The sequence below is a fragment of the Camelus bactrianus genome, chromosome 16 (genome assembly GCF_048773025.1).
Source record: "Camelus bactrianus isolate YW-2024 breed Bactrian camel chromosome 16, ASM4877302v1, whole genome shotgun sequence".
In the NCBI taxonomy this organism is placed as follows: domain Eukaryota; kingdom Metazoa; phylum Chordata; class Mammalia; order Artiodactyla; family Camelidae; genus Camelus; species Camelus bactrianus.
The window spans coordinates 34,522,315-34,546,925 of record NC_133554.1 but is presented as its reverse complement, the minus strand read 5'-3'; the positions used below and the strand labels follow the sequence as shown (position 1 = coordinate 34,546,925).

Sequence of the window (24,611 nt, the reverse complement as noted above, 5' to 3'; positions counted from 1 at the left end):
CCCTGTTCCTGCCTGGTAGCTGTAAGTTTGTTTTCTATATCTGTGAGTCTGCCTCTGTTTTGTAAATAAGTTCACTTGTGACTTTTTTTTTAGATTCCACATATAAGTGATATCATATGGTATTTTTCTTTCTCTTTCTGGCTTCACTTAGTATGAGGATCTCCAGGTCCATCCATGTTGCTGCAGATGACATTATTTTATTCTTTTTTAAGGCTGAGTAGTATTCCATTGTGCATATGTACCACAACTTCTTTATCCAGTCATCTGCTGATGGACATTTAGCTTGTTTCCATGTCTTGGCTATTGTGAATAGCACTGTTGTAAACATTAGGGTGAGTGTGTCTTTTCCAATTATAGTTTTCTCCAGATATATGCCCAGGAGTGTGGTAGCTGGATCATAGCATAAGTCTATTTTTAGTTTTTTAAGGAAACCTCCACACTGTTCTCCATAGTGGCTGCACCAATTTACATTCCCATGAATTAGGGTGATCTTTAACCTGCAATTTCTTTACAGGAATCTTTTTAACCCCCTTGTCCATTTTGTGAAGGTTAATTCAGTTCAAGTTAGATACTGTAATCCACAATGTCATTTAACCAGGCATTAAAAACTGTGACCCTTTGCAATTTTCTAGCCATGAACTGGGGAGTGAGGGAGGCCTGTCAGCCCCTGTGTTTCCCCCAGCAGACCCCATATGTCACCCCTGGCCCATGGCTCAGCCTCCATGCTTCCTTGATTCAGTCTGAAGGGAGTCTTCTGCGACCCCACCTCATTTCCATCACTACTATTTCCTCTTTCCGACACCCTCTGGCTATCTCAGCCACCTCAAGCTCACCCTTTCTAAAGGCTTCTTTGTCAAGCCCACTTTGTTCCCCTGATTCCCTGTCTCTAATAAGGACACCACTAAATGCTCAGTTGCCCAGACTGGAAACCATACAGTCAGCGCCCCCCCCCCCCCGCCATCCTTCCAAATGAGCCCACTTTCTAAGGCCCCTCCCCGTGGTGTCTCTGGCCCTGACCATTCCTGGGCCACTTAACCCACTGGCCTCCCTGCAACTGTTCTCTCCCTTCTCGTGTCTCCTCCACGTTTCTGCCAGAGAATTCTTTCAAATACACAAGTCTGGTTTGGTCTCCCCGCTCCCTTGTCTTGCCATCTGCCTCATGGATAAAGTTCAAACTCTTGGCAGAGGATCCAAATCCTTCCAAATTGTTCTCTCCCAAGCCCCTTCCCCGCTCCCAATCCCCAGTCAACCACCTGGGGGCCGCCACCTGGAACACCATCCTCCCCCTTCTCGGCCTGCTGACCTGTGTTACTTAACCTTCAAAGTCCAGCGGCACCTTCCAAACACTGAAGGCAGAGGAAGTTACTCCTTCTCCCTGCAGGCTAGCACTTGGTACAAAATTCTCTTGTGTTGTGCTCAAGTGTGACTGATTAGCTGTTTGTATCCTCCTGAAGATGTTGGTTCCTGAACACTTATCTTATTTCTATCCCCTCCCGTCCTCCGCTCCCTCCTAGCCTGGTGTGGGGCAGGCTCCCTGTGAAGGGCTGTTCCATTGACATGAGGCGCTAGGAACTTCTTCCCACCCATCTCCTTCACTGCCCACTACTCCACCTCCGATGGTGAACCCTTAAAAAGCAATTCTAGGTACCAGGTCCTGTTCTAGAAGCCTTGGGTATTGTAACTCACGTAACCCGTATTACAACACCATGAGGTCGCCACTCCTGGCATCTCCATCTTACGGATGAGGAAACTGAAGCACAGAGAAGCTTCGTGTCAGTCCAGGGTCATGGAGCTCAGCATCCCGGATCCAGAGCTCTGATCGGTGCCATGCCACCTCAGCAGCCTTCTCTCTGCTCTCTTTCCTCCGTAAGAGTGCCTGCTGATTCCAAGGCCAGCTGAACACCCTCCCACCCTGCCCAGCGGTGGGGCCGAGTGGCTTTCTCCACTAAGAGAGAATGACAGACACGACAGTCTCCCTCTGGTCACCCAAGCCCCACTCTCCTTAGGAGAGGCCCGCTGCCTGGCCACTCCGTTCCCGGGCCAAGACTCTTTGCGGAGATCTGAATCCTAGGCTCGGTGGGTCCAGATCACTTCTCTGGGAGGGTCTGCCTGAGCCATGCCGGGGGTCCCACCCCCAGCCCACCAGCCCCTCAGGCACCTGTTCTACCTGATCAACTTCCGGCCATTGATAACGTCTCGTCCTCCTTCTCTGGGGCTTTCTGTCTATTCTGCCTTGCTTCCCCACACTTCCTTCCTGTTCTTCTTTCTCTTTGCAACAAGCCTGGGTATTTTTAACCTGAAGTTTCCACTCACCTCTTACTGTCCAGTGGGGACTAGGCAGGGCTGCTGGCGGTGGTTTGCCAGCATTGGAGGCTGGAGTTTGCAGCCTCACTGCTGGGCACAGCCTTTGCCCTCACCCTTTGCCATCTCTGTTCAACTCTCCCTTCTCTGCTTCTGGAGTAAATACCCTAAACTGGCCATTGCTTGAAGCTTTGGAAACTGTATGGGGCACGGAGGGAGCTGACCCTGCTGTGATGCTGAGAGACTGTATATGGAGCCAGGTGAGAATCAAGGAGCGCTTGAGTGCTCATCAGGCCACCAGGGTCACCTCTCAGTCCACCTGTGTGACCACATGATGAGGCATCAGGGGAGCTGCTGGGCCGTGGTCTGCTCTGTCTCTGCAGATTTGGAGACGCAGCTCCAGGAGGAGGTCCCACCCCCTCCCCACCCTCCTGTGGCAGCGGTTGTAGGTCTCCGCAGCCAGGCAGCCCTTCCTGCTTCGAGTTCCACCTTGGCCCCAGCCTGACCCCCCATCACTCCGTTCTCGACGGTCTCCAACCCCGCAGCGCACAGGCTCCTCGGCCCCGCAGGTGCTTAACAGAGGAACTTTTGTTTGAAGCCCAGACCGACTGCTGAGGGAAGATAACTGGGCTTTTAGGGTTTCCTGGTTATTGTTGTTTGTTTTTAAGTTTGGTTTTTGTGCTCAGCTTTCTTCAAAAAGAGAACAGTGGTGACTAATTGAGTTGATAGCTGAGATTTTTTTAAGCAACTGACAGTGACTCACTGCGGGTGGCTGGGCCCACGGCTAATGTTCTCAAGGTAACTGATAGTCGTAATGACCGCCCCGGGCACCGCCGTATCCTACTGCGCCCTTTGAGTCACCGCAGCGAGGATTAAATATATTCAGCATTGTTTTTATGTTGGCTGTGTGTTTTTAAAATTCTAATTCCTTAAAAAAAAAGGCACCCCCCTGACTAAATTTTATGGTAACTAACTGATTACTGATTGAAAACCAGGAAACTGATTTTCCCTGTGGTCTAGTGGGCCTTCGGGACTTGTGGACTAGACAGAATATCTTCAGTCTCTCCTAACTGAGCCCACCACTCCCCACTGTTCAGCTGCCCCAGGGTCTGGGTCAATCAGGAGCAGTGATGCCTTCTGTCCCCACCATGAGCCAGGACTGCAACCCTGTCCTGTCTCTCCCTTCTTCTCTAGCAACCATTTTGGAATCGGTCAGTCATTCAGTCTACAAACATTTACTGGGCATCCCCCATGAACAGAGTGCCGTGCTGGTGGGTACTGGAAACAGGCAGAAGAAAATGTGGGTGCTGCCTTCGGGGAGAAAACATTCTCCCACCACAAACACCCAGAGAGCTGCTTACAAGTTCGAAAGAACTCCATCTCAGAACCAAAGGGGTAAGGGGGATCCAGACAGGGTAGGCTTTATTAGAAAAGGCTTCCTGAAAGGGAGAGATTGGAGCCTCACTCTGATTCTCAGTAAGGCTGTCCCAGCTGTGTGCCAAATAGGTGCACAGAGCCGGGGAGCCCTTCCTGGCCATGGGGCCCAGAACTCCCCCACCACCTCTGCCAGGAAGCTGCCTTGTGAACCCTGGGCTGCCCCTTCCCCTCTGGGCCAAGGGGGCGATAAGGACGGGGGACCAGCCCCAGCAAGGAGGAAGTGGCCTGGCTTCCTGTTTGTTTGTGAATCTCAGAGCAGCCACGAACACCAGCTAAGCAGAGCAGCCCCAGCCTGAGCCAAGAGCCCCAGGGAGTCCACCAACCAACCCAGCAAGCCCTCAACCAACCGGCTGGGACTCCAGACTGAGGACCCATCCCGGGGCAGCCACGCTTGGATGGCTAGCCTGGTAGCAGCCATGCCAGCTTGGCAGGAACAGGGGGTGGAGTAACGACTTCCCCAAAGGAGTCAGAGTCACACGTTCATAATAGGAAGCATCTGGGCAGCTCTAGGGGCTCAAGCAGTGCTATCCCCTCACCCCAAAGATGATTTCCTAGGACCCTGGGCGCAGCCCTTTTGCCCTGTGGGGAAATCTTGTGCAGAGATCCTTGGACCCTTTGAAAAATCAAGCAGCAAGCACTGTGGTTTTGTCTGCAACAGCAAAATACATGAAAACCACCACCAAATCCTCCAAAAGCCGATTGGTGACAACAAAACATCATAGATCCGCACCGGGGGTAACACTGTAGCCATTAAAAAGAATGCGGCGGGCTTGTTTGCGTCACGGTGGTGAGATGTCCAAGGTATTTCAGTAAATGAAAATAGCAAGATACAGGACAGTGGGGTCCCTTTTCTGTAAACAACCAGGACAGCAGAGGACAGGTTCATGTGGGCTTGGAGAAGTATGTGCTCCTGAATGCATGGCTTTTTTTTCTGAAAGGCAATTAACAAACAAAAAATAAATAACAGTGGTTATTTTGGGAAGAGGAACTGTGGGAGAAAAGTGGTGGGAAGACACTCACTGTTCATTATGTATCTTCCTGTACTATTTGCATTTTTAAGTGATGTGTATATGATACTGATATATATATTTAAATATCACCTGTGGGCAATGGGTTATGGTCCATTCTGTTTTATCCTTTATACTTCTCTGTATCATTTAAAAGAAAAAGTATCAAACCAATAAGTATTCTTTTTTAAGCCAATTTAAAGAACCAGGCAGTGTGCGTTTGCAAGAGGAAACTGGAGAGCTAGGATCGCAAATACTCCAGGAAAGTCGATGGGAGAAGATGGGGAAAGTGCTTTGCTCTAAGGTCTGTCCACATCAGTCACAGTGGGGCCCATTCGACCTCCGCTTTGTGGATTCCTCGTGGCAAACATTTGCATGGTCTCTGGCTTCCTTTCTACCACGCCCTTTCCCTGTTTCTTCCCCCATTTCATGGCCTCATCATTTAACTTTTGACCTGAACCAAACAATAAGAAACAGAAATCTGAAGGGAGAAGACACACAATATGACTTCAATAGACACGACCTGATCACCTGCCATTTGGACTGAGTCGTATTCGCCTCTTTATAAAGGGCCTGTGTCTGATTCATCTTCCAATCCCCTGAAGCTTCTAGTCCACGACTGCACACAGTAGGTACTCAATAATCATTGTTAGATGAACGAATGGACCAACCCAACTTGTGTACGTGACACTTGCCCTTTTCAGATGTGCTCACTCATAGAGCATCTACAAGGTGAAAGGTCAAACCACCCCCAAGTCCAGCAGATTTGATATTGCTCCTCCTCATGGGTGTTTGGGAAAGTGGAAGGAAACTCCTGGGGCCTCCAAAGGAGAATCTGATGTCCCCCCCGTGTCTCCTGAATTCATCAACAACTGGGTGGGCTCCCCAAACTGACCTCAGGCTGCCAAAGCCTGAGTACTCAGCACCCTGAGAGCCTCCCTGGTTTCAGAAAGAGTTAAAGCTGCGCTAGTGGCCATCTCCCACCCGGCAGAGAGAGGGGTAGCACCAGTTTGGCTGGTGGTTGGGGCAGGACACTTGGTATATTTACAGGCACAGGTGCCCGGGAGGTTCTGTATCAGGAAGTCGTCTGCAGAGGGTCACACCTCGATCTATTTACTTAGCCTCAGAGCTGGTGCTAACGTCCTCCTAGTCCCTTCCCTGGGATCTTTTTCTGAACATCTGCACCCTGGCACCCACAGCAGCAGGCAGGCTGCTGCCATCTGGTGGAGAAGAGAGGCTACAGCCTCGCCGGGCTGGGCCTGAAACAGCCTTGCGAGATGAAAGGAACCTTTGAGAATAGCTTCCAGGTCAGGGGATTTCACACTTCCGTAGCTGTGGAGCCCTTTCTTTGAATGACAGCAGTGACTGAGGCCTTCCTGTAAGACTGCTAAACTCAACACTGCTCTGGCTGTAGCAGGGGAATGAGCCCCGCTGGACCTGCTCGACATTCCTCCGAGCTACGTTGGCAAACCACTGGGAGGTTTACCCCTCGTTGTAAGGATGGGGAACCAGAGATATGGAACTATGAAGGGATTTGCACAAATTCTTTGTACAGAACGCACTTTGAAATTTGCCCAGCCAGTCTGTACCCCCACCCTCAAAAGAGGCCGGAACACAGCTTCCTGAATGCTAGATCAAGTCATCTGTCCCAAGACATCTGGGCTCCTGGGAGGAGGAGCCCAGGACTCAACTCCTCCTACAACTTCTTGTTTGAATCAACCATGGTCAGACCTACGATGGTCCCTAGCTCCCTTCTCAATAGCTGGCATGGAATCAGGGGCATAAAGATGCCCGCTGCTATCTCAGGATTCCAAAGAAGTTTCCCGAACTCTGACGTTTAGGGAGAGGCAGGCAGCCCCTTAGAACACAAACAGGGACAGGCACAGAGTATTTTGAGCACCTACTGTGTGCTGAGCCCTGCCAAACGCCTTCACATCTCTCATCTCCACAACTCCTTAACACTGCAAGGTGGATATCCATGTCCTTGGTTTTGATAAGAAAAAAGGGACGCTAGAAGTTAAGTGATTTACCCAAGGTCTCCCAAGCTAGTAAGTGGCAGCATCAGAATCCAAACACAAACGTTCTAATTCTAGAACCCATGCTCTTTCTACAAACTTAGTTGCCTTCTGGAGGGAGAAGTCTGGGAAGTCCAGGCCAGCTCGGAGTTTCAGAGTCAGCAAAGATTGCTGCAGTTCCCTGGCGTGAAGGGCCTTACGGAGCAGACATTGTCTCTGACTCCCATCTGCTATGGTCTAGCTGGGGATGGACGTGTGCTCATGAGAGGAATGAAGACCCCACATGCACTCACCCACCTCTGAGTGCAAAGGATTTCCAGGGCAAGGAGCCCTCCGGAAGCTGAGAGACGGGGTGGAAACAGCACTAGACAGTGGGGACACCTGGATTCCACCCTTGGTCTTGCCGCCTGCACCCTTTGGGACGTTGGACAAGTCTCCTCCCCTTCCTCCTCCAAATGAAGGGGTGGTTCCCGAGGATCTGAAAGCCTCCTGCTCAGTCCTGTGCTGCTGAGAGTCCAGTGCGGGTGGAGTTAGACAGGAAAGGAGGAAGTGAGTGCAGCAGGGGGGTTATGGACATGGGAGGGGGAGATGGCATTTCATCATAGGGGGCTGGCGGAGGCAAGCAAGGGAAAGGAGCGGTCACTCGTCAGACGGCCGGGCGCACCTGCTGCTGAGCACCTGGAGCAGATTAGGTTTGGCACAATCCACAAGGAGGAGCATCTGTGCATTCCCTCGGGGTCTCTGGTTGTTTGGGACAGACATGCTCTTAACCAAGAGACTCCTCTACCCAGAGGCTTAAGGTCCCAGAGGCTCCTGTTTCTCGGAGTCATTGCTGCACTGGGCTCCCTTCCTTGGCAGTGGCCTCCCCTGGCTTGGGAAGGACCGTCCAGCAGCAAACCCTTCCTGGAGGACAGTGGGGTGGAAAAGAAGAGGTTTTACCCCAGACCTGGAGATCCTCAGCCCTCTAGGGGGCCACTGAGTCCTTCCTTCCTGATTCCCACCCGTCTGCTATCACCATTCCCACCTTCTGCCTGGTTCAGAACCACGTGCAGCCACAGAGAACAGACGGTGTCGGCCGCAGGGTGATTTTGTCAGTTCACTACAGCCTCAGACACAGATACACCCAAGGACTCGGGTGACAATTACACTGTATCTGACTTAAAGCCCTCAGCCCTCCTTGGTGCTGGAGACTTCCAAATCCCAGGGTTCTTCCTTTCTCCGAGGCTACCTAATCCCCTTAAGTCAGAGATCAGCAGACGTTTCCTAAAAAGGGACAGAGAGCAAATACTCCAGGGTTTGCAGGCCATGTGATCTTGGTTGCAGCTGTTCACCTCTGCTGGTGTAACGCAAATGCACACAGCTCTGGTCCAGCAAAACTCGACTCACGGACACTGAAGGTTGACTTCCGTATGGTTTTCATGTGTCACAAAATAGTATTCTTTTGATTTTTTCCCAGCCATTTAAAAGTGTGAAAAGCACCGTTGGCTGGTGAGCTGTACAAAATCCAGCAGCGAGCTGCACGTGGTCCGAAGCCACAGTTTGCAACCCAAGTGCTTGCAGCTCGTTCAGCCAAACTTAGAGCATTGATGAAAGGCTTTTCTGGCTAATCCAGGTGGTCTGTCCTATCTTCCCAGGATGACAACAGCTTTAAGCTCCTCCAAAGTAGCCTTGCCCTTTCAGCCTCATTTTCTCTTCTGAAGTAGCTTGAGTGGAGGTTGCTGGAAAGATACCCTCCTCCCTCTCCACCCAGCATCCTGGGCAAAGGCATTCTCTTTCAACTATAAACTGGTTTCCCCAGGCCAGAACATTTCCATTCATTCTCTTTTCCAGCCATGTGCAACTGGCCTTGCCAAAGCATCCCAGCCTCTACCAGCTGGGGCAGGCCTCTTCACTCCCTTTTTTGTTCAGTTCTCAACCCCTGTGTTGCCAGAGTTCCAGAGCTAACGCCTTTTTAATAAAAGGAGACCTTATGTGCCAGGGAAGTTGGGAAGGGGTCGGCCACAGGCAAATTCCTGGAGACAAGGGATTTTAAGCTGGGCTTGAGACAGAGCGGGACAGGGATTGAGGGAGGGAGGAGAGGTGTTCCAGACGGAGGAGGAGAGGGTGAGCTGTGGGCAGGCAGCAGCGAGGGGAGAGTCTGCACGTGGCAGCCACAGGAAGCGGGAGGGTAATGAGACTGGGGAGTGGCTCAGGGTGGGACGTTAGCCGATGGGTTGGGCTGGACCCTGATTCACAATAGCTTGAGGCAACTTAACATAATGGCGTGGGAGAACTCAATGGCCTGGACTTCCAGCCCTCACATCTAACCTCAGTCCTTTGTCTCTATTCCTTCATCTGCTCACCCGACAGACATTCAGTAACTCCCACTGAGAGCCAGGCAGGTTTGACTTGGGGAAAAGCTTAGGGGGTGGTTGGGGAAGGAAGAAGGGAGAACATTGAATCACATCAAGATCCTGCCCTCCATACGTGTAGGGTAGGAGGGAGAACACACACACACACACTGCAACCCTAAGAGAGCGCTAAGTGCCTCTTGGGAACATGGATCAGGAGTTCAGGCAAGGGAGAGGTAATGGATGGGGGAGGCGGGCATCAGCGGAAGTTTCGTGTTAGACAAAGAGTCTCGGCTAGCACTCAAAGCATGGGGGCATCAGGACCTGGGAAATGTGGGGGAAGGGCTGTCTGGGATGAAGTGCGCACAGGGGCTGATGTGAAAGTATGGGGGACATGCAGACAAGAGCGAGGAACTCGGTTTGGAGCGTACTTCCAAAGGGCGGATGTTACTGGCGTTACTTTGGGGGCAGTTTGTTGTAGAGTCTGTCTCACACAAGTAGGTCTCATAGCATCCCTGCCACCTCCCCTCCCCAGCACCGAATGCCAGGAGCTGCTGCCCCTTTCCACCTGCATTTTCAAACACTCCCCACCCCACAGGAGCCACTAGGTAGGCTGGTGAAGGCAAAATAGAGTTGGATGGATTAGAAAGGTAGCAGGCGGAAGGCTTTGAATGCAGGGACAAGACATTTCCCCTTCTTTAAGCCAGGGAGGAGTGGCCTCTGAAGGTTTTTCAACAGGAAGAGGATGAGATCTGCTTTAGAAAAATGAAGTTTGGAGCGGTGTTCAGGATGAGCAGGAGGCCTAGGAAAGACAGGGAAATCAGTTGCAGCCTCCTGCGACCTTCTCACCCAGGTTACTTTCGGTCAGGGTGCGCTACTTTGCCCACAAGATTGGCGGATGGCAAAGACTGAGGGGAGGTCCTAACCGCACGTCCCCCTGCTGAGGCCGGACCAGCAATTAGAACAGCATTTGCTAAGCCAGGTATGAAGTTACCATTGTCTCTCGCTGTCCTTCAAATCGACCCGCCCGGGGATGACCACACAGCTCCTCCCCCATCGGTCCACGCTGGCGGAACTTGTATAAAACTAGCAGCAGTTTAAGGAAAATAGCAACTCTTCGAGGGTTTTCTCTCCTCCTCCCCATCCAGGGCCCACTGCCTTCCTAGTCTGTGACCCTCGGAGCCTGAACAAGGGAGCTATTCAGCCTGACCAAAGGACAGAAGGACGAAGATACTCCCCGCTCAGCCCCCTCCCTGGCCAGGCCAGGACAGGGCTTTTGATCGGGGCCCAGAGAATCCTGAGCTGATAAAGGCCCATTGTGGCAGCTTCTGGAGGAACCCAGAGGCCATCAGGGGACTCGGGCTCGTTAGCCAGTTAACAGCCCTTGAACATTTGTGAAAAGAATTACTTGGCGGAAGTCAAGGCAGAAGGAGGCCCCTGGGCTGCCCCTGGCACCGTCAGTGGCGGGGAGGCTACAGGCGAAACCAGCAGGAACCTGCCTGCCTGTGCTGAAGGGCTGATCCGAAGGCAGAGGGAACCCAGAAGCTGGGGAGAGACACCTGGGTAGGAAACCCAATCTCCTGCGAAAGGCATGAAACACAACTGCGATTTTATAAAGGGCCTGGGGAAGAGAGGAGCCTCCTGCTCCCGCCCCCAAGGGTGTCCAAAGCAGTAAACAGCAGGGAAGGAGGGAGGCCGAGGGGAAGCTGGTCTGGAAGCTGTTTAGGAATCAGGCTCTTTCTGCTGCAGCCGTCACACGCTCTGTGAGTCCAGGCACCGCACCATTCCCAGGCCTCACTACTCTTACAGCAAAAAGCCCAAGTGGGAGGAGATACCTTGGGATGACCGACGCCAGGGAGGCGGCGGGGAGGGGGGCTAGCTGGGAGGCCTGCCAAGCACCACAGAGAATGAGGTTTCGGTGGGAGGTCCAGCCGAGGGTCAGGAGCCCATTACACCCTGGTCTGAGTGCTCACCAGGGTGGGAAGGGACTAGATCCCTGCAGAGAGGCACTGGGAGGACAGCAGGGCGCAGCACCGGGAGAACTCAGCCCCCAGCCCACCCCAAATGTGCGCACGCGTCCCCACCTTTCCCAGCTGACAGCTGGCCCAAACACTCTGAGGAAGGAAATGCAGAATCCAGGTCAGAGACCAGCCCGCGGAGTTCTCTTGAGACTGCTCTCCTCGGCCAGGTGGTGAGCCAGGGATTCACCTGAGAGCAGAGGTTAGAGCAGTCAATGTTGAGTGCTCACCGCACATTCTGTTTCGTTCCTAAAAGGATTTGGGGTGGGTGATTTGCATGGATCATTGCTCAATTGTAGGTCCCCCCACCATTCAAAATGCATAAAGCTGGCCTCCCTTCAAATGCCAGGTCATTTCCTCATCAAAGCAAAGCAGAATAAGCAATTTAAGTGTACGACAGGAAGGGCACCCGAAGCCGTCTAACGATGTGGACGTCTAACCAGAGTGCGCGGAGGGCTCCGGCACACGTGTATTTGGTATCGACTGCTCACTCCTGTCTGCTTGGTGGGTGGGCCCACAACTCCCAGTGAGCAGTGGCACCAAAAGCCACAAGGGGGAAGCTGACGAACCCCCACCCACCTTTACCTCCTAAGACGTGCCATGTCACGACAAACCTCACCTGACACCACTGAGATCCATTTCAGGCTGGGGACGGGGCTAGAACACGGCACAAAGTGTTTTCTGAAACCAAAGTATTTTCTGCCTTGCTGGAGATTCTGTCTTAGCTGGTGATACAAACACGTGCACACATAAAGTGCCAGGCTGCTCTGGTCTAATCCCATGACTCCCACAAAACAAACCCGTAAGACTGAGCTGGAAGGTCTGGGTGTCATTTATTGACAGCGGTTTACACACAACTGTTTTCTTCTTGTGGTCATTTCCTTCAAGGCACAGGCAGAGCCCTCTAGGAGGGCAGTCTCTGAACGAGGGGGCCAGGAACGCAGGATGCGCACGTCCTTAGCAGGCATGTGCAGCCCCGGCAGGATGCAATCCTTCAAGCTGGAATTCCACCGGGTATTTGAGACACCAAGGTGGGAGGCGGAGAGGAAGTCTACAGGACTCGCATCTCGGTCCAGGCCTGCTCTCTCACTAGCCAAGTCCATTCCAGTCTTAGGACCCCGGGGGGGCAGCAAATCAGGCCCACCCACCTTCACAGGGTAGATTCTTCAATCCTCGCTGTCTGTACACACCTGCTTCCGCTGGCCCCAGTTAGACAATCAGCCTGATGGCAAGAGACAGATCGCTTCCTCTCTGCGCCTCCCCAGCACCTGCCTTCAGCTCGGTCTGTGCAGGAACCGCTGGAGAGAACTGAGGCCTGTGTTCACAGTTCTGCTGTGTGTGCCATCTTCCTCCAACTGTGAATAAACCACAGGTTGGAGGCTACACGGCTGCCCGCTGTGCTCCCAGCTTCTCACACATACAGCCCTGCCTTCCTTCTGTCAACTGCCAGTGCCTAGGCTGGGCGCCAGCAGGCCAAAGAGGGGAGCCAGGATGGTCTGTGGAGGCACCTGGCAATTTTTGGTAGGGAGGGGGATAAAAAAGGGGATGGAAATAAGAATGAAAGAGCTTCAGTTTAGATAGAGTAATTACAGATCTGAGGTGATCTAACTTTTATTTCCTTCACTTGAAGCCAATCATGAAGTCTCACAGTGATTTCTGGGGCGGGGGCGGAAGGAAGGTGGTGTAGAGGATCATCGGGCAGTGGTCCAGCTGCCCCAGGAGGAGCAGGCGGGCGGGCCTCACTGGGGCAGCTGGAGGAGCACCGACTGCCCGGCGGGCAGGTAGGTGATGTTCCGAGAGCGGGACAGCTGGTATGCGATGTCCTCTGCGGCCTCCAGCTTGCGCAGCTCGATCAGGCCATCGCCTGCGGTGGCGAGCGAGTTGGCGATCAGCTCCGCGGCCTTGGAGTCACCCTCCGCAGAGATGATGGCTGCCTTCTTCTGCTGCTCAGCCTAAGGAGTGGAGGCAGAGAGGGACCAAGATCACACCTCGGGGCGCTGGACAGTGGGCTACAGCTTCCAGAGGGCCAGGTTAGGCAGCCTCACTGGGTCGTGAAGGACCTCTGGGCATTTACCTCCCCCTCCAGAAGGGGTTAGCAATCCTCCTCTCTCATGTAATGTCCACTGCTCACCACTGTAGAGGCACGTTTCTGTTGGCTGTATGAATAGCTGTCTTATTTCAAACTCTTCAATAATATTAACAGCAACCCAGCCCAGCCACCTTACTCTGAGCCAGGAGGATCCCAGGCCAAGGAAAGCAGGAGAGAAAGGAAAGGAGAATCAGTCCTCAGGCTCATCCTTCTCTCCAGTCCCAAGTCAAAATGATGCATCGAAGTCAGCACAGCTGAGGAGGAGCAGCAGGCACATGACGCTCCCTCAGGTTGCTTGTGAGCTAAACTGGTTCCTGACCAGGAACTCAGGCACCCAGAACAAGCTCCCCCGGGCTTCCCCTTCCCTCGTCAGTAGGAGGGTATCTATCTGCGATGCGCGACCTTCACAAGCGCAGGAGGAGAGGAGCAAGCCTCTCTGAAATGAACACAGAGCTGTTCAATGAGGCTCTGGGACGGCTCACTCAACAAATGTTTACTGAGCACCTAGTACCGATCTCCAGGCGCAGTTCTGGACGTGTTCGAGGTGCTGGAGGTAGGCGGAAAAAGGAGGAAAAAAGTTTTCATTGATACTGAGTTTATATTCTCTAAAGTTAAATGTCCAGCCATATATTTCCTTTTCCTGATTCTAAGAACTAAAGTGCCTTGGATTAGGAATACAACTCCAAGAGAATTAGTGCTGGGGAGAGGGAGTTACAAGAAATAAATGCACCTTTGCAAAGACCCGAAGACCAGGCTCTATGCAGATACACGGTGTCCCAGCACACCCCGACACATCTGGATGGGTTTAGTGCTTGAAAAAACCCCAGTGACGATAGCGCATCTGGCGCAACGTTTGATCCTTTTTGCTGTCAGCTTTCACTGTGTCATCGCAGTTAAAAATGACTTCCCCAGTGAAGCTGAAAATATTCCAGAAGAAACATTTTTATTTGTGGGCGAGTGTTTTTGATCTTAGGGAAGTGGGAAAAAAAAATCACCCTTCAGTGATTTAGGAACATAACTTCACATATCCCTGACTAGGCCCCAAAGACTCTGGAACCAATTGCAGGAGTGCAGTCCCTTCAGTCCCCTTCTGATGATCCCGGAAGCAGAGATGACAGATGATGAATTTCCAGGCCACCCAGCAGACGTGGAGGCCGAGCACAGGAGAAAGGGGAGGGGGCTCCTGCCATCTGGTCGCACACTCACCTTTTCCACCACGAATCTGGCCCTCTCCGCTTCCTGCTGAGCCACCTGCTTGGCTTCTACCGCTTCTGTGAACTCCTTCCCGAAGGTCAGATGCGTCTAAGGGGAGAGAGTGAGCACGAGATAAGGCGGTGTGATTGCTAGACAGCACTGCCGTGAGGTCCCACAGCTGCCGGAGGGGGTGGCCAGCTATGGCTCCAGCAGCTGGAGGCATCGTGAGGCCAGACCACCCTTCCACCTCCACGTCTGCGTCCAAACTGGGTCCACAGCCCGGAATCCTTGGCCGCCCCACAGGCTCCTGTACGTCTTTCTGTCCCTCTCAGGTAGGAAACAGCCCATGGGCACCAGAAGGTATCTACTCCAACTGACCACCTCCCTAGGGAGGAGACCTGTGGGTGCCAGGACCCCACCACTGACTAGCGCTCTTCCAAGGTCCTGTGATGGCCTGTCTGAAGCCCCCAGAGAGATCAGATGGAAAACTGAGCCTGAGAGTGAGGGGTGCAGCTGGTTCTCAGGGATTCAAGAGCGTGATGCTCTCTGCTTATGGATTAACCAGTCCACTTCTTTCTCACAGCACCTCCGCCACAAAACAGGAAGAGGACGAGAGAGATTTCCAAACCATGATCTTGCAAATCATGCTATTCCCTATGTGTGAGTGCTTCTGGTAAAGAGTTTAAAAGAAAGGGAAGGCAGGTAAAGCTATTGCTTAGGATGAAGTTTTAAAATTCTGTTATGCATACACCTTCCCTAATAAAGTGAGTGACGGAGACTTCACTGAAGTGACCATCTATAGTGACAACGCAAACAATGAGAGCAGATCTCAGCACCCCAATGCCTTGTCTAGGGTAATTTATTCATCTAGCTTTTTATTAAGAAGGAAGAAAGGAGTGAACAGCATTGGTTCTGCTATCAAATTCTACTTGTTTCATTTCTTCCCCCATCCTCCCAATCTCCCAGTATGCTTTTTTAAAACATATGAGGAGCCCAAACTTCTCCCAGAGTAAGTCCCAGTCCACTGTCTCCCAGAATTTGTAACACTCCTAACTCTTAGACTGCAGCTTTCCTTCTCTGCCTGCTCCCTTTCTGGACCCTTGTTCAAATTTGGGGGAAGAAAATACAATCCTGAGAAATGAGAATGAAATGTGTAATTAAGGAATAAAATTTCTTTCTAAAAGGGCCAGCTGAGGGCAGCAAATTCCCCACAAAAATCTAACTTTCTTCTCACACCTCTCAGATACGGTTTCTTGTGGTCAGCCCGCATTTCTCCAGAATGGAGCATGTGGTTAAAGTCAAGCAAAATGCCAAGCTTCTCCTTAGGTTTTACTTAGCCTCTTCTCACAGCCGAGGAGTTCAGGTGAACACTAAGCAGGAGAGCCTGAGGAACGGCTCTGGTCAGAGAAGCCAAACAGCTGCAGCCTGGCGTCTCGCCAGTAGAGGGAGTCCACGAGCCCTTCTCTGAGGGCAGGCAGTTGCTGCAAGGGTGGAGCAGGACCCCGGGTTAGAGCTGGGTGCCGGGGACTGTGTAAACAGCTGCACAGATGTGGAGCGGGAAACAGTGCCTTTCCCGGGCGATGCACAGAAATGAACAGGAAACACCTTCCTCACCACTCGAAAAGATCACTCCAAATGACTTTTCCCAGAGAATCAGAAACATGACCCCTTCCCTTCACCTTCCTCACTCTGAAGCGCTACCCTGCCTGCACCGCTTGCTGCCTGCATCATGGCATCGGGTGTCGCACACACACACACAGACCAGTCTCGAGAGGATAGCTTATGCCTCAGAGACGTCCCTGCCCTTCCTCTGCACCAGACTTCGGGGAACAGAACCATTCACTCGCACTCTGTCACCCTTCCTGGGGAGCTCCCAGAGCTCGCTTCACTGAGCTTCAGACCCCAGGTGTCAGGAGATTCCCAGGGCTCAGGCTGGGAGGTCTGTGCGAGGAAGAAAGACTACCCACGCTGTGCTCTAGTCTCTACCAGGCAGTGTCTGCCTGCGTCCAACGGGGTTAACAAGACGTCACTTCCCAGGGAGCTCTGGGAAACACTTTGGGGAAGGTGAAAAATCTATTGGTTACGAACCACCTGGGTAGGGCCAAAAAAATCAGAAGAAAACTGTCTGTGGCACAGGGGAGGTAAAAACCCCCGTCTGAAAACAAACCCAAAGAGACTGTTTCATACTGTCAAGAAGGTTTGATGTTTACAAGCCTCACATCTAGGAATGGATGTGTCTGCCTGGAAGTGGAGCCAGGCACCTACACAGCTGCTGCCCCTCCCCACAGGCTCCCTGTGGCTCTTACCAGGGATACGTCATCCAGGATGAGCCCAAAGGTTGCTGCTCGCTCTGTGAGGTCATCGCTCACCTGTCTGGAGACCAGCTCTCTCTGGGTGATCAGTTCTCCAGCATCAAAGCGAGCCTAATTCCAGGGGAGGGCAGAGGAGCCAGTCAGGATAATGAGGAAGCGGAATCCCAGCCCCCTACCAACCACCCACCGCCAAGCTCTTCCTGACACCCAGCAGTCTCCTGGAGGCCCTGTTCACTCACCACCACGGACTTGAGGATCTCTGTCGTGATGGACGGCAGCACGCGCTCGTCATAGTCCTCTCCGATGCTGGTGAAGATGCGGGGAAGCTGGCTGGCAACCGGCCGGAAGAGGATGCGCAGGGTGATGTTGACATTCTGTAAATCTTAGGGGACAAATGCTGGAGTTAAAGATAAAAACCACAGTAGCCTTCTATGACTTCTCCTAGCCCCAATTTGCTACAATGTATAAGTTGCTGATTATCCCATCATAGAGGGTGCCGAGCACATGCGCGTGGTTTCCTTGGTAGAGAATCCAGCAGCGCACCAGAGGTAAAAACTTCTCCAAGGTTTCTAGTGATGACAGCTACTCAGTGTGTCCTGAACGCCCTCTGATACAAGCAAATTCAGGTTATATATCTAATAGGTGCTGTGGAATGTCTGGAACACTGAATATTTTAAGAAAACAGGCCAACGCCAAGAACTCTAGGGTAAGGCCTTTCCGAGGCCTGGTCAATGTGGCCCAAGGCAGGAATGTGCCCCCGAGAGGTTATCGTGGGCCCAGTGGAAACAGTCCACTCGGGACTACATGAGCAGTGCAGTCCCAGGCCTGGTTGCTGTCCTAACTCTGCTGTGGACTAATTACGTGGCCTCACTAAGCCTTAGTCCATCTCAGTTCATTTCCTCCTCTGTGAGAATGGGGATGATTGCATCTGCCTTCCAGGCACGCTGGGACAAACTGGAGGAGGAAACAGATATATAAGCACTCTGTCAAATGTACAACAGATGTGAGGGGTTATCAGCTCATCTAGAGGCTGCTTCTCATTACGTGGCCCAAAGGACCCAGGGAGGGAGGAACAACTTCCCCTGACAATTCACAGCTAACGCACCACACAGCTTGCTTGCGGCCATCAACAGCGTGGACCAAGCGCCCATGAGATGAGTTCTGAACCAGGCACTGAAGTGGGAAATGTTTACACACCAGTCCCTGGTCTCTCCAAGTTCCTACAGGGGTGGGGGTGTGGGCAGGGGGGGCAATTACGTTTATTTATTATTTTAATGGAGGTGCTGAGGATTGAACTCAGGACCTCATGCATGCTAGGCATGCATTCTACCACTGAGCTATACCCTCCACCTGCTTCTATCAAGTTTTGCAGACAGGTGCATCATGTATCCTTAGAACAACTGCAAAGTAGTAGAGAGAGAAATCCCAAAGCGGCGGGAAGTTTAGGACTAGGCTTTTAAGTTAAAATATGAATGTTCTCCACTAACCTCACCCCACTGTTGATTTCCTCTGATGCAGTAGGCAAGCCAGAGCCTTCACAGGAGGCTCCTTCCTGTTCCTGGCCAAGAGCGACAGGACAGACCAGGCAATGCCAACGGACCCTTCCCCTCCTCGGCCCAAAGCACTTCTCACTCTCAAGTGCCACACGTTCCTCTGCTCCCCTACAAGCCATACGACCCTGGCTCCTGTCCTCACCCCACTCCCCGCTAACTGCCTGTTCACACGTCTATCTCCCTATCTAGACAGAGCCCCTAGAGGCCCCCAATTTAGCCATCTTTGACCTACCCGACCCCCCGACCCTGCACAAAGCCTGGCACCATCACAGAAAGCAAACATCTGCTGAGAAGCAACATCCACGCACCCCTCCTCTTGCTGCAGACACAGCGCCGCGGAGCCAGCACCTGCCGTTCCATTCACTGCCCGTGCACCCTCTGCGCAGGGTGGGGGAGAACAGTGATTCATGTGAGGCTCTAACTGGGCATCCAGTGATGCATGAGACACAAGACTGCCCTCAAGGATGTGGGCCTCGGCCTGGGAGATAACAGTGTGAGGGCAGCACGGCTGGAAACAGAGGCCTTGGGAAGAAGGCAAAGGGTAAGTCAGCCATGAAAGCAAACAGGACGGCTGCAGATCGGCTTCCAGTCACCCTGGGGACCAAGAACCACTGGGAAGGGTCCACCGGGGGAGCAGAGGCACACTGAGATTTCTTTAAAACTGGATCACTACGTAACTCTGGAAAGACAGCTTTGTGCCTTTCTCCAAATGTGTACAGCTGTGTGTGTGTTTTAAGAACACAGGCACACCTTGTTTTACTGAGCTTCAAAGACTCTGCATTTTTACAAACTGAGGGTTTGTGGCAACCCTGCATCAAGCAAATTTATTGGTGCCATTTTCCCAACATTTTGCTCACTTCATGTCTGTGTCACATTTTGGTAATTCTTGCTCTATTTCAAACTTTTCTATTATTATTATACTTGTTATGGTGATCTGTGACCAGCGATCTATGATGTTACTACTACAATTCACTGAAGGCTCAGGGGATGGTTAGCATATTTAGCCACAAAGTATTTTTTAAAAATTGAAGTATAGTTGATTTACACTGCTGCTGGTTTCCGGTGTATAGCAAAATGATTCAGTTATACATACGCACATTCCTTTTCAGGTTCTTTTCAATTATAGGTTATTAAAAAATACCGAATATAGTTTCCTGTGCTGTACAGCACGTTCTTGATGTTTATCTGTTTTACATGTAGTAGTGTATATCTGTTAATCCCAGACTCCTAATTTATCCCTCCTCCTCTCCCCTTTGGTGACCATAAGTTCATTTTCTATGTCGGTGAGTCTGCTTCTGTTTCATAAAGTTCATTTATATCATTTTTAAAGATTCCACATACAAGTAAGATCATATGATATTTGTCTTTCCCTGACTTACTGCACTTAGTATGATAATCTCCAGGTCCTCCCATGTTGCTGCAAATGGCATTATTTCATTCTCTGCCATAAAGTTTTCTCGATTAAGGTATGTACATTGTTTCTTTAGAAATAATGCTACTGCACACTCAATAGGCTACAGTAAAGGGTCAACAGAACCTCTGTGTGCGCTGGGAACCAAAAAAATTCACGTGAGTCGCCTCATCACAGTATCTGTTTTTCCGCGGTGGTCTGGAACTGAACCCGCAGTACCCCTGAGGCATGCCTGAATATTTCTTTTTCTGAAGCCACATAAAACTCTTCAGGGAAAATATGCCAGGAATTATTACTACCTGAAGTTCAACTCCTTCTGGATCCCACAGCACCCCTTCCACCCTCTCTACTTGACCTGACCCACAGGCAAGCCTTACCTTTGCTACCAGTGATCACCGGCACGTTACGTGGTCGAGAGCGGCAGTCAAAGATAATTGGTTTCTGTACCCAAGGGATGAGGAAGTGAGTCCCTTCCCCTACGACAATGTCCTGCACTCCACGGAACCGATCAAAGATGACAGCTCTATGTCCAGCATCCACTAGGAACAAAAGATAATGATGGGTCAGAAAAATCCCCTCATTCTTTAACCAAAATGACCGTGTGTTTAAAAGATCCCTGATGCCTTCTGTTTACTTATTAAGTCTCCCCTCTCCTGCTCTGTCTTCCCACACTTCTGGTCTTTAGAGGCTTCTAAACAGGTACAGAACTAAGCCACCACTTCCCGTCCCATGTGTCTTCCAAGGACTCTGGTCACAGGATCTTCAGCATCTTTCTCCTTGAAACAATTGGCTGCTAGTTTTCTGATTAACCACTCCATCCCCAAACTCCCACCAACACATTTCCAGGAATCACCTCCTCAAACTTCTTTCCAAACCCACCAAGGTCTTCACTCTTACCACATCCCTTCCTGGTTCCAGTTTAACCCAGTGTTCCCAGAAGCAGCACCCTCATGATGGCAATCCTAAAATTTGGAAGGCCCCACTCTTTCTTTCCAATAGCCTGGTTTCTCTAAGATTTTAAGGGGCTATGGAGCTGTCTTGTTGATCCAGAGAGGAATTAGTGATGGTGATTACTGTCCAGCTGTGCAGGCGTGGCCAAAAAGATCAGAGTATAAACCTGTGCCACAGGAGCCAAGCAGGCTTTTCTGATTAGCTGTTTTCTGTCTCTGCTTTTTTGGACTTTATAGTTGGTCCAAATTATCTTCCCACTGAAAGTAATCCTCCTCTTGTCAAGAGTCACACTCGAGGTGGGTCAATCTACTGCTGCTTTCCAACAGTGAAGGTCAGAGACCATCAAAGTTAGAGGGGGTCTCAGACAAAAAACAAGTGCAACCCCATTGCCTGACCAATGAGAAAGCTGAGGCCTAGGGAGGGGGAAGCAACTTGCCTGAGGTCACACGCGAAAGTGGAAGAAAAGCCGGCCTGAACCGCTGCCACGCTGGTAAAAGCTGGGCAGTGCATCTCAAAGATATTTGCTCTGGAACAACCCAACCATAGCAGAACCAAAGCGCCCACTCAGGACAAAGTCACCAAAGGTCTAAAGCCCCTGCTGCTCCAAACACAGGCAGGAGAGAACAAACGAGATCTCCATTTCAGCTGGCCAGCCAAATTCTGGCTCGCTCCTGCAGCATTTGGGGGGTGCAGCATGACTTTAAATTAACAAGAGCAGCTGGAAACATCCAAGTAGGCTGGGAGGCTCTTTGTGAATAAAGGCTCTGAGTGAACCTATGGCTACAAGGACAGAGGCTCTGATGACCAGGCAACCACATGGCGCAGGAGGGCAGTAGGTGAGCCCTCTTGGTCACAAACACATTCACAAACAGCGGCTGCCAACAGGAGTGTCACATGGGCTCTGCAGACCAATAGAAATCCCCCGGCAAAGGGCAGTGACCTTACCATTATACAAGGCAGAGTTCACCACGCCTCCTGCAACAGCTAAGGCCAAGCCGAACTTGCCAATGGACTCAAACACTTTGGCAGCCATGTCTCCTGCTGGACCCACTCACACCTAAGGGGGGAAAAACAAACAAAACAACTTGATCCCCAAATCCTCAGAGAAAGCCCTCTCTCTCTGCTGGCTATTTCTTCCCCCACTCTTGAGGGCTCTGAATCATCCACTGAAGGACATTTCATAAATAACACTCTGCGGCCTGTAAACATGTATTATCAATTCCTCTGCTTTCTTCTTTTTCTGCCATTTAAGAAAAGGGGTCTGGGGCACTTAGTTCAAAAGGGGAAGGAGGCATGGACTTGATACCCAGAGAGAACTTAGCACCAGACCATACCACCTTCCCATTTCCTGGACAGGTGGGCCCTGGGAGAGAGAGGCTGTGTGGTTCTGGGTGATTCTGGTACAGAAAACAATGTGACCCCAATAGCAAAATAGCTAGCCTTTATACCAGGCAGTCTTCTAACAGCAGTTTGTGTATTTAATCCTCACACCAACCCTTATGAAGATCACTGCAGGTGAGGAAACTGAGGCACACAGAGAGATAACCTAAGGAGCCTAAGATCACACAGCTGAGTGAGCAACTAGGATTAGAACCTGGAGGTCAAATTCTGGAAGGCACAGCTCAACTCCTCACCACACACGGCTTCTCACATCAGGTATAAGGATGTCCTTTTATCATGGAAGCAGGAGCTGGATGACATTCTGGGGCTATCATACCAAGAATGAATCGGGCGACTCACAGACATGGAAAACAAACTTATGATTACTGGGCAAGGGGGGGGGGGCGGGGAGCGTGTAGGGAGATAAATTGGGAGTTCAGGATTTGCAGATACACACTACTAAATATAAAATAAACAACAAGGTCCCACTGTACAGCACAGGGAGCTAGTGAAAGACTAATAAAAGGAATATATATATGTAAACTGAAACATTATGCTGTACACCAGAAACTAACACAACCTTGTAAACCGACTATACTTCAATTAAGAAGAAAAATTTTTTAAAGTAAAGTTTACACATTTAACTATTAAAAAAAAAAAAAAAAAAAAAAGAACAAATGGGCCAGAAGGCTCTCAATAGCTGCACCGCGAGGGAGAGCCCTGGAGCGGGGGGTGGGCGGGCGGGAGCACCGCTGACCTCGCTAGAATCCACCCCTGCACTTAACTTTGTCTTGCCCCGCCCCGTCGTCCGCGTCCACTTCGGTCTCCCCGCTCCTCCTCCCCAGACCGCAACTTCTCAGGCTACCTTGATCTCTCCACGTGCACTTAAATATTCTTTTCCAGAGACCAGAACACCGAGTCCCCATCAGCCTTTCCTTTTTTTACACAGCTTCTGGATTATTCCTCACCCTGTCCCCATATACACCTACCATACTCTACGCAACCCCTGGCTCCTCCCGGGCTCACTCCCTTCCCCTCCGGCCCGAGGTGGATCCACACACGCATCCCGCCCGCCCAAACTCCATGCGAATGGGAGTGCAGACCGGGTCTGCAAGAGACGCCGGGACGCGAGCCGCAGCAATTCCCCTCCATTCTCACCTGCTTCCACTCTGACCTCCACATGAATTCCCCAGCCACACATACTGCGCGTGCGCTGGGCAGCTCCTCCTCTTCCCCGCCCTCCTTCCAAGATCCGCACTTCCTATTGGTGGGGGCGAGCGCTGTGCATTCTGGGAAGGGTGGCTTGTCCCCTTAGCCTAGTTCCCCGGCTCGTCACAGATGAACTACGATTCCCAAAAAGCCATGCACCGGCAGGCCCGCGCTGAAAAGCCTTTTCTCTTTGGTGGTACTAAATGCCCAGATTGTCGTAAAGCCTTTTGGGGATTGGAGTTTCTTGGGGGATTAATGCACGTGCCTGGCCTGAATCCTTGCTACAGCCTGCCAGAAGATGGGCCCTAAGGCGCTCAGAAAGAGGGGCTGGGCCTGCGGGTTGGTGGCAGGGTTGGGCAGGGGCAAGTTTATGGCCGCTGAAAGAGGACGGGTGAACACCCTGGAGAAAGTAGTGCTGAAGTAACTGGTGGGCTAAGAGATGGAGGGGCTGTCTTCTTTCCAAAAGCCCTGTCTAGAAGCCACCTGAGTTGTGGAACATTGATTGCTAGAGCCAGAGAGAACCTTAGAAACCATCTGGACTAGGAAATGAGACCCAGAGAGAGGAAGGGATTCATTCAGTGTCATGCACTAATTTAGCAAAGGGGCTGGGCTTAGAGTGTGGGTCCCGTGGAAAAAAAATTTTTTTTTAAAGACTTTAGGAGAAGTTGCAAGAATAGCACAAAAAACAGTGTAATCTTTACTCAAAATTCATCTGTTGCTAACAATTTGCTCCATTTGCTTTGTTGATCTGAAACAATAAAACAGCCAGTTATCTTACCAGCAAATTGGGTTTATTTGAGAACAGCAGAGAATTACGACTCTGGACATGCAAACTATGGCAACCCAGAGGCAAGTTTGCAGAACAAAGGAGAGGACCTTTCTTTTATAGTGGAGAAGTTGGAGTTGGGAGGGGCTGTTATAAACAAAGACCTGGAGGAAACTGGGGGTTTGAAGTGTAGTGGCTCTTCATTGGCTGAGTTGTAACACCGTCTTATTGGCTGGACTGTTGCTGGGCAAGGAGAAATTCAGGCCAGAAGAAATTTTTTCTCCCTCCTGCTGGATAGTAACCTAGTAACGTTCCTTTGGAGATGCTAAGGTATCTCTTCCTGTTGGATCTTTACCTGTTGGTAGGGTGTGAAAATTTCACCCTTCTGGCCTCCCAACTCAATTTTGAATGAGGTTTCTGTTTATGAATTTTTGCAGCTTACCAATTGCTCCTTCCTCCTCTCCCTCCCTCTTTTCCTTCTCTCTCTTTGTATTTTCTAAGAATAAGGACATCCTGTTATACAATCTGTATAAATTTAATCTACCTTCTGCACTCCATTTTTTCACTTGACCTAATAATGAACTTTATAGCAATCTCCCCCTACCAAATGCAGGATGCAGTCTAGAATTAGGTACTGT

The 24,611-nt window shown here is 51.1% G+C and overlaps 1 protein-coding gene across 3 annotated transcripts; it reads right to left on the bottom strand.

Annotated features, from left to right (window-relative positions):
* Positions 1-12,686: 12,686 nt before the first annotated feature.
* Positions 12,687-23,278, bottom strand: PHB1 (prohibitin 1). Of its 3 annotated transcripts, none has more exons than XM_074343028.1 (7): positions 23,157-23,278; positions 21,564-21,675; positions 20,045-20,206; positions 16,943-17,085; positions 16,698-16,814; positions 14,404-14,499; positions 12,687-13,060 (listed from the first exon to the last, which is right to left on the bottom strand). In XM_074343028.1, the coding sequence occupies exons 2-7, from the start codon at positions 21,649-21,651 to the stop codon at positions 12,848-12,850; spliced, it is 819 nt and encodes a 272-aa protein (XP_074199129.1). In that variant the 5' UTR covers positions 21,652-21,675; positions 23,157-23,278; the 3' UTR covers positions 12,687-12,847. The 3 variants fall into 3 exon arrangements, with proteins under 3 accessions (XP_074199129.1, XP_074199130.1, XP_074199131.1); XM_074343029.1 differs by lacking the exon at positions 23,157-23,278 and adding an exon at positions 22,213-22,236; XM_074343030.1 differs by lacking the exon at positions 14,404-14,499.
* Positions 23,279-24,611: the final 1,333 nt, after the last annotated feature.